Below are 18,128 nucleotides of genomic sequence, written 5' to 3'. Positions count from 1 at the left end.
GGGACAAATAAATAATAACTTTATAATTTATCTCCCAACCGGTGATCACAGACTGATGGTGACTTTCGGTCTGTAGACACAGAAATCTGCAGCAAAGTGCAGTCCTTTAAATAAAGGATTCATAGCTAAATCCACATTGAACATTTGCCACAGGTTTGTTGTGCTCACTAACCATGGGAACTGGCTCCTCCCTTGCCAATGCTGCATGTCTCTTACTGGTAGCATTTTATTGCAATGACAGAAATAACTGCAAGCATCCTCTGATGTTCTTTGGTGAAAATGGTAAAAAAGGATAATAATAATTAAGCTTATTTAAGAAATAGATGATAGGGAAAGGAGGAATGGTCTTAAACTAAGATTTATGGCCCGTTTAACACCTGGGTGATTTGACTGTGTAGGTAAGATCGAAAAAAAAAGACCCATACTTGTCTTCTACTCAGTTTGACTCCTGCACATCTGGGAAAATCTGAAAATATTAAAAAGAAAAGTAAATTTTTTTTGAGCTCCTAGTGGGCCAAAGAAGTATCATGGGATTTGATGTTTCTGTTACTGTAATCACCTGTGTACTGCTTCCTCCTCCTCCTCCTCACTGTCTCTCACTCATCTTGAAGAACCTGTTCCTTTAGATTAAAAAGAGATCTTCAGGCTTGTTCTCCAACACCTTTCAACAGCATCAAATCTATCCCAAAAATGTCAAACTTTAATGCATCCTGCCCATCCCATCACTGAAATGTGGGCAGGACAAAAGTACGGGAAAAAAAAAAAAACAAAACTGGGACGTTTTCATACAACTTTCTTATTCTTTTTCCAGCTTCAGCTCATACCCACACACACCCCCAAAGGGAAGGGAAGCTGCTGATCCCAAGGCAGGAGCTCAACAGCTCTCCAAGGTGACAGTCCAAAGGGGCAACTTCTTAAGTGATTTAAGCCAAGCCAAATTCTACTTCCCCTCCTCCCCTGCTGCCTCCCTTTGCTAGCCTTGAAGCTCATTGGGGCATTTCGCAGCTGTTAATCTCTCACAAAAGAATCTATTATTACTGGTGCTGTTTTTCAGGTGAATTCCCTGAATTCAGCATTACTGAGGGGGCAAACACCAGGGCTATGCAAAGTGGGGTGAGCACAGATCCGCCCCACAAGCAGGGACCCGTGCTCAATCCATCTTCAGCCACGCCAGATGCTGTACCCAAAAGCGAGATCTGTCTCCCTAGGCTGTGGTTATCCCCTTCTCATAAGGACAGAGGAAAAGATTTGTATTTTTACAGCGCAACCTTGAGCCAAAGCGCCGTCCCCCGCTGCTCGCCCGGCCACAGGCATTGCAGCTCCTTCACGGCGTGTTGCAACCCATCCGGGGGAATTTTGTGCTGGGGTTCCTGCTGCTCGACCCAGCCGCAGCCGGGAGATCAGAATTCACACACGAGGAGCCCACACATGACCCTGGCCCTGCCGTACCGCGGCACGGCCCCGCACCTCGGCAGCCGCGGGCTCCGCCGGGACGCGCAGGCTTTGCTGGGCATGGCTCCATGCCAGAAACTTGTCTTCCAGGCCCAGGGCAGATTTCTCCCAGAAAGATTGTCTCAGCTGAAAACTGAGGCAAAGTTTGGTCCCTCCCCTTCGGGGAGAGCCCGGCAGTCGCTGTGCCTGCGGCAGAGGCGGCCTCCTGTGGGAGCGGCAGCTGCGGAGGCCCGTGGGTGGCCGGAGGGGACATCCTGCTGCTCCGGACGGCGGGACGGGAGCGGGGCACAGCCGGGACACCGCACAACAGGTACCTGAAGGCCTGCCAAGGGCAACAAAAGGGTCTGGGGAGAGCACGGGGAGGAGCAGTGGTGACGTGAGAGGGATTTTAAGAAGCTGAGTAATTTCTGCGCAGCTTTGCTGCTCCCACTCCCCCGTCCCCAACCCTCGAGGGGTCGCTTCCTTCCTTCCTTCCCTCCAGCCTCTTATCCGGGCCCAGATCCCTGTGCGTCCCAGCAGAAGGGTGGCTTTCACTCCGGATAAGTTGAGAGGGGTGACGGGGGACGTGTCCCTTGGGCTGTCCGTGTGTGGACAGCATTCAGGGAAATAACACACCTCCCGACACGGCTGTGTCCAGCGTGGGGATGGGAAGCAGCAGTCCCAGGCTGCCGCGGGGAAAACTCCGATGAGATGGAAGGCGAAAATATAATTCACAGTGAAGGTGATTAAACTCTGCATCAGGTGTCCAGCACTGAGACATGCAGACCTGAAGCAGCCGTATGTGTGCCCTGCTTTGAGCAGGTGTTTGGACTAGGAGACTTCCAGTGGTCCTTCCCCACCTCAATTCTTCTGGGAAGCTGAGAGGGACAAAGGGGTGGAGGTTTGAGTTCTCTCCCAGCACGGCATTCACCTCCTCCAAACCCAGCATTCCGACACGTGCGTGGGACCCTGTGCCCCAGCTGCTGTTGGAACTGGTGGGGAGAGAAGGTGGTTTTAGGACGTGGCTCCCTTGGTGTGTTTTAAGCCCAAGCTCAGGTCCAAGGGACAAGTTGAGGACTGCCATGTCAGCCAAAGGGACCCGCCGGGACAGCCTGTCTGTACTTTACCCTGTGACACACCACCACCAGCCTCTCCAGGAGCAGCAGGTGATAGCTCCTCTGGGTAGGGATGCTGCCTGGGCTTGCACTCACCAACCCCACTGACGTGTTCACAGCAGCCCAGAAACTGTGGTGACTTAGTGCTGGGGATACGTGGGATCAAACTGTGGTGACAGCCTGCTGGGGACACATGGGATCCTCTAACAGCAGCTCCAGGAGGAATACGACATGCTCAGAATCTCCATCTGTCAATAATGGGTGGCCTCCCCTTTCTCTGCTGGGAGCAAAATCAGCTGATATGAAGGAGGAAGAGACTGCTGTGCTTGCAGAGAAGTGGGAGGCAATGGTTCCCAGCAGGAAGGTTTCCCACTACAAAGTGCTCCTGCAGGCCCAAACCAGCAAGCAGTGGTTGAAATCAGAAAATGTTTCACTGAATCAGAAAATATGCTTCACTGCCTAAAATGGTGTATTTAAAAGCAGGGACAAGAGCAGGGGCTCTCATTGACATAACTCTCAAGATAATAATACCCCAGACCCAGTGAATATTGAAATGTTTTGGCTTCTGGGGTAGGGACGTAAGGTGATCCCATGCCCTGGTGTAGAGCCAAAATGGATCTTTGATTCAGTCTCTAGGGACAGATCTGTCAGGGGATGTATCTAAAACATTATTCAGAGCTCCAAAAGGGCACTTCCATCTGCAATGGGGTTTCTTACTGGGGAGTGCTGCAGAGATGATCTGTACAGAGATGAGGGAAGTGCCCTTAAAGGCCTTGGTCTAGCCCAGGATTTGGGACCATCACCCAAAAACTTGGGAATTGCCCAATTCCAACTTGGCTTCTCAGTCTCCATTTTTCATCTTGAGAAGGGGGATGTACCATTCTTACTCAGCCCCCAGGCTCATGGTGATGTGCTGCCAGTGATTGACTGAGGTCAGCACTGAGCCACACAAAAATGTTGGATGGAAGCAGCCTTTAAAACATGCAGCATGCTTGTTTACCGGGAAAAAAATGGAGCTCAGAACAGTGAAAAACCACACATTTGCATTTCAGTGACAGCCTCAGCCTTTTACACACTGCAGCACAAAAGGCGTCAGTGTGAAGGACTCTTGCCTTCACTCCCCCACATTCCTCAGGCTCAGCTTCTCTGCTTTGGCAGCCTTCAAATAAAGGGAAAGCCAAGGTCAGAAGAGAAAAAAAAAAAAAAAAAAAAAAAAAAAAAAAAAAAAAAAGAGAGAGAGAGAGAAAATAAAAGGAAAAAAAAAAAAAAAAAAAAAAAAAGAGAAAAAACCTCCTCAAACCTAAAACCACAGGTTCTGGTTAAACCTCCTTTCCTGCTGCCCACTATCCAAGTGAGAGCTTTTGCCTGGAAACTGCTCACTGTTTGCCAATGGCTTTTGCACTTCCCAGACCACCCTGCAGCCCTGTTCTTCTCCCTTTCTGGAGAAGCTGGTACCCCTGCACCCCCCAGCTCCTGGACAGGCACATATGGAGGTGGCAGTGACCAAGTTTTGTCAGGCACGGAGAGAGTTTGCCCCATCACCAGCACCACGCTCCTCTATCCTGCAGCAGCAACTTCCCACAAACTCATGGAGATGTTGGGGTGCCTGAGGAACAAGAAGACTACTTCAGAAGGTACAGGGAAGAAGCACAGTGACATCCAGGAGCCCACCCTGTTACTCTCACATGCATAAGTTCTCCTACTGCAAGTCCCCAGAGCACTGGAGGGGAGAGTTTGAAGGACCAGGCCCAAAAAAGGGCAATGTTGGATCATATCCTCACGCCAGTTCACACAGGCCCACGGAAGCTGTGCCAATTTATACTGACATTGGATCAGCCTCGGAATTTAACAAAAGCCTCCATGTTTATGCAAGTGTTGGGAAAGGCTATCAGAGCTACTTCCTGTGCCTTTTCAATCCCCAGCTCCAGAACTCTGCAGGAACCACCCAGCAGTGACCACAGCACATCAGCTCTGGAAAACAAACCCAAACCCAGGCAGTAAAGGCAAAACCACCATGGAACATGAGGAAACCATAATTTCCCTGGTTGCAATCACCAGCATGGATGTGGCTGTGCTGCTGGAACTTCCATTTCATCTGTTTATTGTATACTGGAACCAGACCCAGCTCTGGTCAGGGGTGTGCGAGCATTCCAGCTGCTAAAAATTGAGGACCAGGACATTCATCTCAGGTCTCAGCTACTGTACAACCAGCACAGTTAAGAAATTCCAGACTTAAAACACACAGATATACAAACACACAGCCTGATTTCTCAGAGAACCTAAGAATTTGATTTCCAGTACCACAGGAGGAGAGCAGGGGCGACAGATGCTGTTAGCCCACATATTTCTAGGAAAATCAATTCCCATTGCTTAACTTAACAGCCTACAGGGTTATTTCTGCTGCTAATGCTGAAGGTGCACAGATGAAGGATAAGAAGCTGGTTTAATACAAATGGAATGGGCTAATGATGTAAACTGCAGAGGCCAAGAGACCGGAGGTTTGGTTTCCTTTTCTGCAGTTCCTTCAAGGGCTGGACACACTGGGCAGAGTGTTTAGCATTCATTAGTAAAATGCCCTGCACAGTCACTGTATTGTTAACTTAAATTCCCCCAAAAGACCAAGGCACAGCAAAAGCACTGTTTTTACCTGCACCTGAATAAGGCACCTTCTAAATTTCCCAAGAAATAATGGCATTGTTCTAGAGGAAAGGGAAGCTGGGAAAGTGTTTAAAAGTCAGGCTTCAGGAGTGAAAGTTTTTCTCAATTTGCATTTCTTACCATCAGCAAGGTGCATGCTCTTAAGGAAAAGGTTAAAATGTTGCTGAGGTTATGACTACTGAAATAAATTCAAGTATGAGCAGCAGTAGTAGGCAAAGGGCTTATCCACCTGTTTGGTGTTATTTTCTTAGTATCTATTATTGCTTTGATAGTTGTTCTGCTTAATACAGCTGGCTTATGAGATTGGGAAGAAATGTAAACATTCTGTTTGCTTTATAAAAACCTGATATAATATTTGGTGACAGATTGTGGTATGCAATACCTCCAAAACATACCTCACCTGAACATTTTTTCTATTCAAAAAAAGCCACACTAAGGCATCAAAATTCAGAACCTTGACAGTAGCTGCACTTTAGCTCTTTGGATTTGAGAAGGACAGTCACAGCTCTGCTCCTAAACCTGCTGCCAAATCCTTTTATAGCCCTGGGTAAGGGAAAGAGAGCATTCTTAGCATAAACGTGTTACAACTCAGTAACAGCCTTCTAGCTGTTAAAATAAAGCCAGACTTACATAAGTTACATAAAAAAAAAATAAAAAAAAGCAGTTCTGAAATGTGGCAAACAGGGCTTACTGGAACATCTAAAAATTAGATTAAAATCAGAGAAACTATATCATAAAGCATTACACACATTTCCTCACCAATTAAAAAACCCAAACGTTTTATTTTTGTTTTTCTGCTTTTTTAATCAAAAGGGAACAAAGTTCCCAACAGCCCTTGGCTAATGTGCTAAATGCAAAAATTCCCCCAAATCTGCAGTTATGGTTAGATCAGCTTTTGTTCCAACACCTCCTCAGTTAGATCCTATTCTGTAAATTATGCCTAATGGTCATCTGGAACCCCACATAGCAAAGACACTGAACTCAAAGCATCAAACTTCCCTTTACAACTTCACATGACAATAGTTTTTTGTTGGTTTTTAATTCTGTTTTTGGCTAAAACTTTAACAGCTCCAGAAATGCAGTATTTGGTTTTCTTGTTTACTGCTGACCCCCAGAAATCTCTCCATTCCCTCCTTGATCCTTGATATCAAGGGAAAACCCTTCCAGAAGTAACTTTGATTCCTGTGCATTCAACAGCTGAAGGAGGAACCAGGACAACCTCTTGGAAAAAGAGCAGTGAAGCTGCTAAACTCAGTCTTAAAACAGCCACTCGGCTTGGCTTAAAACCCTTTCCAGCAGCTGCTATTAGGCTGCCAAGCATTGAAGCCTGATCAAAATCCTCTCCTGCAACTGGGCAGAGACTTTTCCAAGCACTTTTGCTTTATGGGATGTAAGGATGATGGAGAAGCACTTGTAAGGATGATGGAGCTGAGCACACTGGAGATGATGGAGCTGAGCTGTGTCCTGGGGTGACTTTATGATGCTGGTATCCCCATCCATTTGTTTAGCCCAGAAACAAGTTCTGCACCTTTAAAACTAGTGGGGGAGGATGAAAATTTGTCCTAAACCAGGACAGCATGCCAGGGATGACGATGGAGCTGAGCTGCTGGACTGACAGTGAAGCTGGGAATGCCGGGGAATGGAGCTGGGCATGCTGGGGACAACGATGGAACTGGGCCACTGGACGTATTCTCAAAGCAATGGATGTGCAAAGGACATTCCTCTGCATGCATGAATGGAACCATTAGCTGCGAAAGGGAGCCAGGAGCTGGTCAATACGACACTGGAAGCGCACAGTTTCCTTCTAGCTCCCTTTGCAGGTGTGTGAATATCCCGTAGTGGCACCGCCGTGGTTTTATCGGGGTGTGTGTCCTCTGAGGCCGGGCAGCAGGGCAGCCCTACGCGGCCAGGTCGAAGTCGTCGCGCTCCTGGTTGTAGTCGAGCACCTTCTGCCGCAGGCGTGAGGCGTCCACCCAGGTGATGAAGTCCTCGACGGCGCGGGGCACGAGCATCGCGGGGTCTGTCACCACCTCGGGCCCCACGCGGACGTGCCCCTGCTCCACGAAGGTGACGGCGTGGCGCAGGTTCTGCGCCATGCGCAGCTTCACCAGCAGGCAGGGCAGGCGCCGGCGGCAGAAGGCGGCGGCCGAGAGGCTCTCGCAGACGGCCAGCGACTGCCGGCTGTTCACCAGCCCCAGCCCGTGCAGCTTCTCCAGCAGCGCGGCGGCGCAGCGGGCGCGGAAGGCGGCGCTGGCCGGGCCCAGGTCGCGGAGCCGCCGGGCCAGGGCGCGCACGGCGCGGGCCAGCGCCTTGTACAGCACGTAGTCCTCCCGCCGGCCCACCCGGTACCGCCGCAGCGCCCGCACCTCCGCTAGGTTCCCGCCCGACGCCTCCCAGTTCACCAGGTCCAGCCGCCGCAGCAGCTTCTGCTCGTGGTACTTCAGTTTCCGCACCATCTTCGCGGGACCGGGATCCGCCGCGCGGCCGCCTCAGAGGGACCTTTCCGGGGCGGAGCGGCCGCCGGCGGCGCGGCTTTTCCGGGGCGGAGCCGCTGTGACATCGCAGCGGGAGCCCCGCCTCGGGAGCGCTTCCCCGGGCAGGAGCCGCGCCGGGGAACCGGGACAAGGATGGCCCCGTGTCTCCTTCGCCAAGGAGAAGGCGGCAGATAGAGCCCGGCCCGGCATGCGGCTGCTTCCCCCCGCGCTCTGCGCATCGCCGGGGCCAGCCCGGCGCGGAGGGGTCGCCCCAGGTACGGCCGCACCGCCCCGACACCCGCTCCGGCACGGGCAGCCCGACCTTGTCTCGCCGGAGGCTGCACCCGGGATTCGTCATTCTTCCTGGAAAAATGGCAGCGGCGTTGTGTTTCTCCGTGACATCCCACTTCCCCTGATAAACAGGCCGGTTTTCCTTGAGGAGCAGCAGAATCCTCCCTCTGTGCGGTTCGTAACACCACAGATTTCCCGAGTGCCCCCGCGGCCTCGCCAGCAAAAGGTTTCATCCCACTTCTCTGTAAGTGCACGGAACTGTCTGCTCCTTGGGATTCAGGATATAACAAGGAAAATCCCCAGTGGAACAGGTCAGGTTGACAATTCGGGGTGTGTTTCCCATGAGCAGATTTCTGTATTGGCTCAGTCTTGATTTTCCTACTTCTGGATTTTCAGCATGCTGGCTGGCTTTGTTTCAGTGTGGGTGATCCGGTAACAAAGGCCATGGTGGTCTCTTGATTTGCTTTGTGTTTTTCTCCAGGCTTGTCGGTGAAGGCACCAATGGAAATGTGGAGCACCAGCAGCACTGAGAAGTTTTACAGGATCCCTGAAGGAAAGGGACCACACTCGGTTGGATGTACAGACCTGATGACAGAAAATGCAGTTGAGGTAAAGCTCTCAACTCTTTCTCCTTTGGATTTAAGCCACAATGTTAGTGAAACAACTGGCTGCAGTTTTACAGATTAATCAACCAGAAGGTCTTGCCTGTGTGCTCCATGCTGACACAGCTGAGCTTTCTATCCTCTCCGTCCTGGTGTAGGATGTGTACTGGGCATTTGTCAGATGGAACCTACAAGCCTTTCCCATGGCAAATTCCTCCCTCTTCCTAAGGTCCTTGCCATTCTGACTCTCCTACACAAGATCCTGCAGAGAAACTGTGTCCTCCTGGGACCCACGGGGGTCCTCCCACCCACCCCACTGCTCACTCCTGCGCTGAGCTCCTGAGGACACTCCACGCGCAGTCTCTGTGACTGTTGCTGTTTTCATTGCAAAATCCCAACAGGATTTGACAGGGTTGGGAGATGAGCCTATGCAGTGTTTCAGCTGCAGAGTAAAAGATGAGATGTTTTCTTGAGATTTTATCTCACTGAACATGAACAGGATGTCACTTTTACAAGAGATTAGCAGAGTGAGAAGTCACAATAATAAGATAGGGACAGTAAACAGACAAGTAATGAGCTTGCTTGCGAGTTTCTATTTCAAATCCTCTTGGCCTTTGAGAGAATACATGTGCATTTACACTGTGGCTTTACTCCTCAGAGTAGCCAGGTGTAGTGGAACTTGTGATCAGTTCATAATCGTTCATATGTTTTCCTTTACTGAGCTTACTCTATATCAGCACAGAGGAGTGATGAGTTTCTCTTTGCAGTCAGCCTGTGTGGGTTTTTTGTTAAATAAGCATTATGAACAATTGCAGTTCCCTCAGGTATAAATAACGAACCTCTTCCCCTTTGTGGTAATCAGTCATTGGGGAGGTTCACTATTCTGAGATCAAGTTAATATCATTACCAATGTGGAGGAAAGTTCTTCCATAATGGTCTCTGTGGCAAAGGTTGAATTAAGTTTGTTAAGTGAATAGAAACAAGCTTCAGTAAACAAACTTTAGGTAAATGGATAAATTAGTGTTCAAGAAATCAGGCTTCATTTCAAAGCTCATGTTTATTTTGGCCCTGATAATAACTTTCTAAACCAAAAGTACAGCTGGAGTGAGACAGTGAATTTGAATGGGGTGTTGCAAATTCCCTTGCAAACCAGGAAATAAGAATGCAAATTACACACAGTTCATCTGCTGGGAAGTCTGCTTTGTGGTGTGCATTGGTACCTTGCTGCTGTCTGTGAAGGAGGACTGACAAGGGGGTATGGATGGTCCCTGTCAAGGTGGAGAGCTTGGGTGCTTTCCTGGGATACTTAGAGTGCAGATAGGAAGATTTGAACTGGTGGTAAGGAGCAGAGGCAGTTGAAACACAGGCTAACAAAGTTTGTTTAGAAAGATGGACCACAAGAGACTTGTGAACATCTTGAGGAGGAGCAATGCATTGTTCTCCCTTGCTGTGCAGCTGCCCAGGAGCTTTGCTGCCAGCCTCTGCTCAGTTTATGCAGGAACACACCAGCCATGTTAGAAAGTCTTATCTTCTCCAGGCTGAACAGCCCCAGCTCTCTCCACCTGTCATGCTCAGAGAGGTGCTCTCCAGCTCTCAGGTCATCTTCAGTCACCCCTTTTAATAGTCAGCCCTATAAAACTTACCAAAATGTGTCATCAAACCACTCCCAGTGAAAAAGACAGAAGAAAAGATCCAGCAAGATGATGGATCGAGCAAATAGGTAGTGAGTGTTTGTAATAATTACCTTAATTAAATGAAGTGTTTCTAATAAGCCCTAGGCTAACCTAGAGAAAGTGATGTGTATATCCACCTGTGATGATGTGTATCTCACGGTACTTTAAATTCATTGTAAGCACAGGAAGATTGTGACATAGACTTGGCATTAAAGCCTGTATATGATAATAATTTTCTCATGAGATTCTCATAATTCTATTGAGCTGCATTCTTGCAACTGAAACCTTTTCTATAAATGTTTTAATCTTCTATTTTCTCTGCCATATATAAATAAATACCAATATTCCTTTTTTATTTTTTTAATTTTTCCTAATCCCAGGGAAGCTTTTTGCGCCTGTATTATCCAGCATATGATGCCACAGATATTGAAGAGGCACGATGGATTCCAGACAAAGAATACTATCAGGGACTCTCTGACTTCCTTAATATGTACCGAGTTGTAGGAGAAAGGCTTTTCCATTACTATGTTGGTAAGACTTATTCTGGTTTTATCCCTTGCCTGTTGCTGCCTCTGTGCTCCATGAGCAGTGTTATTGCTGCAGGGCTGAAAAAAAGTTTTTAACAAAGAAGTGTGCTTTTGTGGGATGGGTTTGTGTAGTGAGACTGCTGAATGTGACCCCAGCTCTCAGGCAGTCCCTGACTGCTGTGGATAGGAGTGTCTGGACAGTTTGCTCTAGGTAAGCTGCACCTGTGTGTTGTGATTAAAATCCCACAAGGAAATGTGCAAAGATATAAAAGTAAGAGGGATCCTAAGGTCTGAATATCAGCAAGACCTGGAAGCCTGACTAGGAAGGTTTAAGAGATATGTAGCCCTTGTGCCAGGCTGTGGATGGGAGGAGGAGAAGACAGGTATCTTCTGCCAAGTATTTTCAGAACCATATTTGTCTTCTATTTTAAAGATGAGTCTTGGTACCTTATCTTTAGGTGATTGCTCTGATATCAGTGGTCACTACATTCTTGGGATCTCTCCCACAGGAACAAACGCTTTGTCTCATTCCAGTAATAATGATGTCCATTTCCATTTTTATGTAGGTTCAGTGACCTGTCCTGCAAAGTCAAATGCTGCTTTTAAGCCAGGAGAAAAATACCCACTTCTTGTTTTTTCCCATGGACTCGGAGCTTTTCGGTAATTTTGCAGTTCGTTGACAAACTGGTTTTGTTGTCTATGGAGACTGCTTCTATGGAGACAGCAGTCTCCAAGGGTGGTTCTGAACAGATTTTCAGTAGGGGGGTGAGATCCTCCTGGAGCTGAAACAGATTTGAAGAACAGGCTGCCGTGTGTCATTATGCCTCCACTGAAACAACAGCAGGGTTGGTGTCTGGTTGGTCACAGAATAATAGAACAGCCTGGGTTGGCAGGGACAGCTTCCACTAGACCAGGTTGCTCAGAGCTCTGTTTGTGTTTTCCCTTCGTATGATGGAGGTGCAGATATTTACCAGCCCATAAGGATGTTGTGAAGATTAGCTGGTTGATTTTTGGACAGCTCTTTGAAGATGCAAAGTGCTGTGTGGGCTACGTACTAAAAATCAGTGGCATTTTCCTTTCTGAATAGACTCTAAAACAGTACCAAGGTTTTGTGAACAGGTTTGGTGCCTGGTATGCAAATTCAAAGAGAAGAAATATTGAGTGGGGACTAGTGCATACCTAGTGTGGTCAACATTTAAAGAACAATGGAATTGAAAGAATGACATCTCACCCGAGTGTGGTTTTTATTACAGGACAATCTATTCTGCTATTTGCATAGAGATGGCTTCTCAGGGCTTTATAGTGGCTGCTGTGGAGCACAGGTGAGTGTGCTGCGTATTTTGGAGTTCTGATGGAAAGCAACTTTCTCACATCGAACAGAATGTTATTTATTTCAAAGAAGAACTTCTGATTTTTTTAAAAAAGAAAACTAACTTCTCTTTTTCAGCTTTGCCCACACTGTCCATAGCTCAACTCTTCTCCAAACAAAGAGAATTTTGTTTAGATAAGCCCTAGAATGAAAAGTCTTGGGGTAGAGATAATTTGTCATTCTTCAGATATGCTATTTGTCTCTCTCTTATTGTTAGAATATAAAATAGAGGAAGAATATAAGGAGATAGGAGTTTTGGTGGGGTTATTGCATTATTTAGAAAGTTTGTGTACACTTGGTTACAATTGCAGCAGCATTGGTTGATAGCTGGATCTCTTCAGATGAGTGAAATCTAAAACTTGTGCTGACCTCATCTCAAACTAAATGGAATGCATACCCAGAAGTAACCTCCTCTTGGTCTTACAGAGATGAATCTGCTTCAGCCACATATTATTGTAAAAGAAGGTCCGTTTCTGAGTCACAGGAAGAGTCTACGCCTAACATGGAGAAGGAGTGGATCTACTACAGGAAACTGAAAACTGGAGAGGAGGAGCGCTGCTTGCGCCATAAGCAGGTGCCTGGGCTGGCTCTGTGCTCTGGGAAGTGTGGCAGGAGTGCTGTGTTTAGGCCTCCAGAGAGGCCAGCAGAGTCTCCCTTTGGCCAGGGGAGCAGTCTTCTGCCATGGCTCAAGGAGAATAGAAAAGTGGATTGAGTCCTATGTCCTTGAGGGTGGAACAACTAACAATGCTTTCTTCAGAGCATAAACTGCTCCCTCAACAAAACTTTTTCTTGAAGTTGCACTATTGAGCTGAGTCATCTCTTTCTCTTCTGGTTCAACTTTCAACTCAACTTTCTGTTTCTTCTCTGTCTCTTCACATTTTTACTGCACAGCCCAGCCTAAAACTGATAGAGATGAGCTCAAGTGTTTGTGTGGCCTTAGGCTTGCATTAGCTTTCGTTTACTGTTCCATAGCATGATGAATCATGGCTGCTCTGAGTGGGATGTTTGCTTTATAGTCTTTACCACACACTTAAAGGTGTTTTTTAGCAATGTAAACAGTGCAGACTTCCAATTTATTACAAGCAGTATCCAAGCTAGATGTAATGTGGCCATACTGACAAGCTCTTCCCAGCACGCACTTGACCTTTTAAAATAAGTGCATGCTTATTTTAAAATAAGGGAGTGTTTTTTCCAGCTAATGAACACTCAGCCAGGGAGGTGCTTCTCTTTATCTCCCTGGGCCATACAGACAATAGTACAAGAGTCATTTCCTGTATGAGTACAGTGTCCTACTTGTGAGTGTCAATGTGTAATGTCTGAGCTTGGAAATAACCTCCAGAAGCTGTTGTCTGCAAATTTCACAAGTAGAGAACTAGAGAAGATTTGGATTTATTTGACATTCAGTGATGCACAGACATCTTGTTGGCTGCCTACACAGTGTGGTTCCCAAGATTGCTACTGTTCCTTGGTTCTACTTGAAGCTTTTCTTTTATTGACATACCAGTTAAAAACTGTTCTTATATGGAACGATGAAAACCTTTTTTCGCAACAGCTTCACTACAGTTTTGAAGGATGAGTATTTATGAAAAATGGCATGGGTTTCACTGTTTCTTAGTTTGGTTTATCCAGAGTAAGGACAGTTTCAAGACTGTTGTGTGATGGGGCAAGTGATAGAATGACATTGGCTCATCCAAGTGAGCCTGAGAAACATCAGTGAGTCACCCTCGTCCTTGGAGGTGTATAAATTAAGCCTCTGCACATCCCAACAACCCCTTATTTTAAGCAGTGACAGGACGGAGTTGAAGGCCTTTGGTGCATGTTACAGGGATAAATTCCTCTGTATGCAGAGGTTCTACACAAGAGCTTCAGCTCTCTACACCACCAAAACCCAATTTTGTTGCTAGATGGCTCCATTTTGCAGTTCAGAATAGATGGTACCATATCAGACACTTAGGGAAGGAAAACTATCAGAGTAAGTCCTGTGTCCAAGGGGCTCTCAAGCCTGGCAGTTATCTGATGATTCCTTCCTCTGCTCTGCCTCAACCTCTCTTTCTCTCCAGGTGCAGCAAAGAGCACAGGAGTGTATCAAAGCTCTCAATCTCATTCTTAAAATCAATTCAGGAGAGGAAGTAACGAATGTACTACATTCAGACTTTGACTGGAGCAGCCTAAAGGTGAGTGGAAAGTGCCGCCTGCATTTTGTTAAACACCTAATAATGCTTCTGGTTTCCCCCTTCCATTTCTAAACTGGTTCATGTAAAATATTCTGAAGATCACTGTAGATCTATAAAAATATTCTCAGGTCATCCAAAGCTGGATAGAGAGTAATGGAGCTGAAATGATGCCCTTCCTACTTCAGTAGGATCTAATGCCTAAAAAAATTACTCCCTTTCAAAAACCAAGTTTGGGAAAGTCTCTTACAGCACCTGGATTTTTTTGACAGGATTCTGTTGATACTAGCAGAATAGCTGTGATGGGACACTCTTTTGGTGGTGCTACAGTTATTGAAAGTCTCAGCAAAGAAATAAGATTCAGGTAAGTATGCAAAACAAGGCCAGAGACATTTGGCACTTAAGAGGTCTGGAGCAGGGCACTTTACCTAGGATCCCCCTACTACTAATTAGCTCCTGAAGAACAGTGTTTGGCATGTCTTGCTTTCTCCAGCCATGCTTCTTCCAAGTGTGGGGATGTGGTGGAACATAACAGCTGCATCTTACTCTATCATGATACTGTGGGACCCTGCAGCCCAGCTGCACCTGGCAGTGGAGACCAGCATATGGCAAGAATGGATTAATTATCTTCCCCCAGAGTAGAGATAATTCTGAAACAAAATTAATCATTTACCTGTTTAGTATCAAAGAAACTTTCTCTTTTCCTTGTCTCTTGCAACTCAAAGCATGTTCAGAACTGCCAAACTTTCTGCTTCTGTGCCAATATCCAGATGTTTTTGGCAGGTGTGGCATTGCCCTCGATGTATGGATGCTTCCTGTAGGTGACGACATTTACCAAAACAGCGTCCAGCAACCACTGCTTTTTATCAACTCTGAAAAATTCCAGTGGGCTGAGAACATCTTAAAGATTAAGAAACTCATCTCCAATGACACAAACAAGAAAATGATCACTATCAAGTAAGTGCTCAGGAGCCATCATTTCCATCCGTGGTTGAAGCTCTTGCTGGAGCTGGGCAGTTACAGGTAACTGCAGCCAGCCAGTCATGAGAGCACAAGGCTGAGGAGGAGGAGCTGTGGGAGCTGGGGATGTTTAGCCTGGAGAAAAGGAGGCTCAGAGGGACCTCCTCACTCTACAAGGTAGGAGGTCAGGTGGTTCTCCCAGGGAACAAGAAGGAATGGCCTCAAGAAACACAAGGGGCAGTTCAGATTGGATATTAGGAAATATTTCTTCATTGAAACAGTTGTTAGGCATTGGACCAGGCTGCTTAGGAAGTTGGGGAGTGACCATCCCTGGAGGTGTTTAAAAGACATGTACATGTAGCACTGAGGGACACTGTTTAGAGGTGGAGTGGCAGTGCTGGATTAATGGTTGGATTTAATAATCTTAATGGTCTTTTTCAGCCTAAATGATACTATGACTCTCCTCATGGCCCAAGTTTTCCCTGCATGTTTAAATTAGCCATATGTCCCCTACAGTGGGGACAGAGACCTCTCAAAGCAGCCAGGAACCCCAAGTTTACAACACTCCAAGTTGTGCATTCCTGCCCTGGGGCACAAGCAAGCTTGTGCTGAGCCTTGTGCATCACCTGCATTTGAACACTTGAAACAGCCTTCTGGGGGCAGTTCTGCAGCCAGGGGAGGGATGGCTCTATTCTGCACCACCGAGCAGGGAGACAACTTGATTTTGATACTTTGCCAAGCCCAACTCTTTATTGCTGTTACAGTGAGTTAAAGAGAGCATGTACAAACCTTCCTCCCTTCTGTGGTTAGGGCAGAATTTCCTGCTAATCTTGCATACTTGTGAGATTAACCTGTTTTATCTTCTAAGGACAGCACAAGACATGACTGAAGTCTGTGCATCTTTTAATCAGGCAATGTAATGTATTCGTACAAGCCTGTTGATCATTTTTCTCTTTGCAGGGGGTCAGTACATCAGAGCTTTCCTGATTTCACCTTTGTGAGTGGAGGAATCATTGCAAGATTTTTCAAATTAAAAGGCGAGATAGATCCAAATGAAGCTATTGATATCAGCAATCATGCTTCATTAGCCTTCCTACAGAAACATCTGAGTAAGTATCTATTTACAGCCAAGTATGAAGTTGACTAATATTTAATCCCTGTGAAGCTTTTTATATAACCATTCAGTTTAAAACAAGATCAAAATAAATGTGTCAGTGGAAAAAATAAGTCAGACTGCTAGAGGTTTGTCAGTTACTTTTGTAATCTAAGCAACTCAGAGGAAAATCACTGACATTTTGTTCTGGTACAAAAATTCTAGAGTATCATTTTTTCCTCTTTAAAACTCTTTTCCTTCCCTACTTTACCAAGTTGATTTCATTATTCAGTGTAGTTTTACAAAAAGCTGGTTACTTAACTCACGGCCACTTGGGTTTTCTTTCCCCCATCTTACAGGTCTTAAGAAGGATTTTGATCAGTGGGATTCTCTTGTGGATGGCATAGGAGCCAATGTTATTCCTGGAACCAATATTGACACATCTCCAGCTGAGCCTGAATAAGGAATACAAAGAAGTACTGAAAATGCCATGGACATCAGGACACTAATATTGGTCAGACATTGCTCAGACATGTGGTGGCATTGAACACCTACTAAGTTTTTGGGGTGTGGAACAAAGAGAAAAAAGAAGACAAGACATTAAGTTACATAATCACAAAAACAGAGGTTTCTGTTCAAATGAGTTAGTGGGATGCTCTGAAATAATGCAACAGGGTAACTTCTGCTTTGTAGGCAGCTTAGGGGAAATCACTTGGTAATAATTTAAATGCTCTTTCTGGTTTTGACTTGAGTCAAGTTTCAGAGAGACAGATTGAGCTCCAAGGAGTTCAGCTACAGGTTGGTTTACCAAGCTTTCTATCAGTTTGCATCCAGCGCGCCTTTAGTGCAGGGTAAGGGGAAAGAAACAACAACAACAAAAAAAACCCCAAACCACCACTTTTCTGTTTAGATACTAAGTATTTCAGCTGCACTCTGACAGCAGTTGGGAGTGAGATACGCCTGTGGAGGGTGCTCTTCAAAACTGTGTGTTATTAAATTTAAGTCACAGTAAAAGCTACAGGAAAGAGTTCAGCTGACACCAGAGAAAGTCCAGATGCAGGATTCCTCACAGGAGCTTAATCCACTTGAATGTAAGATGTGTTTAGTGCCATACATAGAGGATGATGTTTATATCTCAAAAGCTTTTCAATGGGTCACTCTTGTAGCAACTATAATTGCCCTTGGGCAAAGCTCCAGCAGCTCCTCCCTTGTCTGTGTTTCCACTATCACACAGTCAGACTGCAGGGGAAGTATAGATGTGGCACCTCTACAGCTCCCTTTACATGGTGCTTGTTAGCACTGCTTCAGCTCCTGAGGTCTCTCCAGGTAGCAAACACTCCCCAGACACTCAGCTTTCTCCACTCACAGTGGTCTCTAGGTGACACAGTTGGCTCCCACTGGCAGATAAAGATAGTAGTGGTAGTACCTGGACAGATTGTCAGCAGCCACCTGGGTGGCCTTGTTTAAGCCTCTCCTTTTAGGATCAGAACTGCCTGAAGCTGCCCCATGGAAGGATGTCTTCTAAATTCTGTTCATTTCAAAATCAGGTTACAAACAAAGCCACTGAAGCAAACATATTAACAGCGTAATTAAGTATTTTACATAATCAGTGATCTTAAAATGAGATTGCAATAACACCTAAAACCTGTCTTTCAGAATTTAATTAAATTCTTCCCAGCCTAGTGCTGTGTATTGTCTCTATTAAGCAAATAAACATGTTTGTCTTAGTGAGTCAGCACTAGCACTTGAGTCTAATGTGAGATT

General features: G+C 46.2%; 2 protein-coding genes across 4 annotated transcripts; one reads left to right on the top strand and one right to left on the bottom strand.

Moving 5' to 3' along the window:
* Nucleotides 1-1,413: 1,413 nt before the first annotated feature.
* PLA2G7 (phospholipase A2 group VII) lies at nucleotides 1,414-17,233 on the top strand. 3 transcript variants are annotated; one of them, XM_066314673.1, is made up of 11 exons: nucleotides 1,414-1,762; nucleotides 8,451-8,578; nucleotides 10,625-10,775; nucleotides 11,338-11,431; nucleotides 12,025-12,093; nucleotides 12,567-12,714; nucleotides 14,201-14,314; nucleotides 14,584-14,675; nucleotides 15,095-15,268; nucleotides 16,232-16,380; nucleotides 16,724-17,233. In XM_066314673.1, the coding sequence occupies exons 1-11, from the start codon at nucleotides 1,429-1,431 to the stop codon at nucleotides 16,825-16,827; spliced, it is 1,557 nt and encodes a 518-aa protein (XP_066170770.1). In that variant the 5' UTR covers nucleotides 1,414-1,428; the 3' UTR covers nucleotides 16,828-17,233. The 3 variants fall into 3 exon arrangements, with proteins under 3 accessions (XP_066170770.1, XP_066170771.1, XP_066170769.1); XM_066314674.1 differs by lacking the exon at nucleotides 1,414-1,762 and adding an exon at nucleotides 7,810-7,953; XM_066314672.1 differs by lacking the exon at nucleotides 1,414-1,762 and adding an exon at nucleotides 7,810-8,280.
* Nucleotides 5,967-7,730, bottom strand: IMP3 (IMP U3 small nucleolar ribonucleoprotein 3). Its single transcript, XM_066314671.1, has one exon. It carries the CDS (start codon nucleotides 7,658-7,660, stop codon nucleotides 7,103-7,105), a length of 558 nt encoding a protein of 185 aa, XP_066170768.1. The 5' UTR covers nucleotides 7,661-7,730; the 3' UTR covers nucleotides 5,967-7,102.
* Nucleotides 17,234-18,128: the final 895 nt, after the last annotated feature.

Source organism: Sylvia atricapilla, chromosome 3 (genome assembly GCF_009819655.1).
Source record: "Sylvia atricapilla isolate bSylAtr1 chromosome 3, bSylAtr1.pri, whole genome shotgun sequence".
In the NCBI taxonomy this organism is placed as follows: domain Eukaryota; kingdom Metazoa; phylum Chordata; class Aves; order Passeriformes; family Sylviidae; genus Sylvia; species Sylvia atricapilla.
The sequence above is the reverse complement of the archived record's forward strand: the minus strand, read 5'-3'. Positions and strand labels throughout refer to the sequence as shown.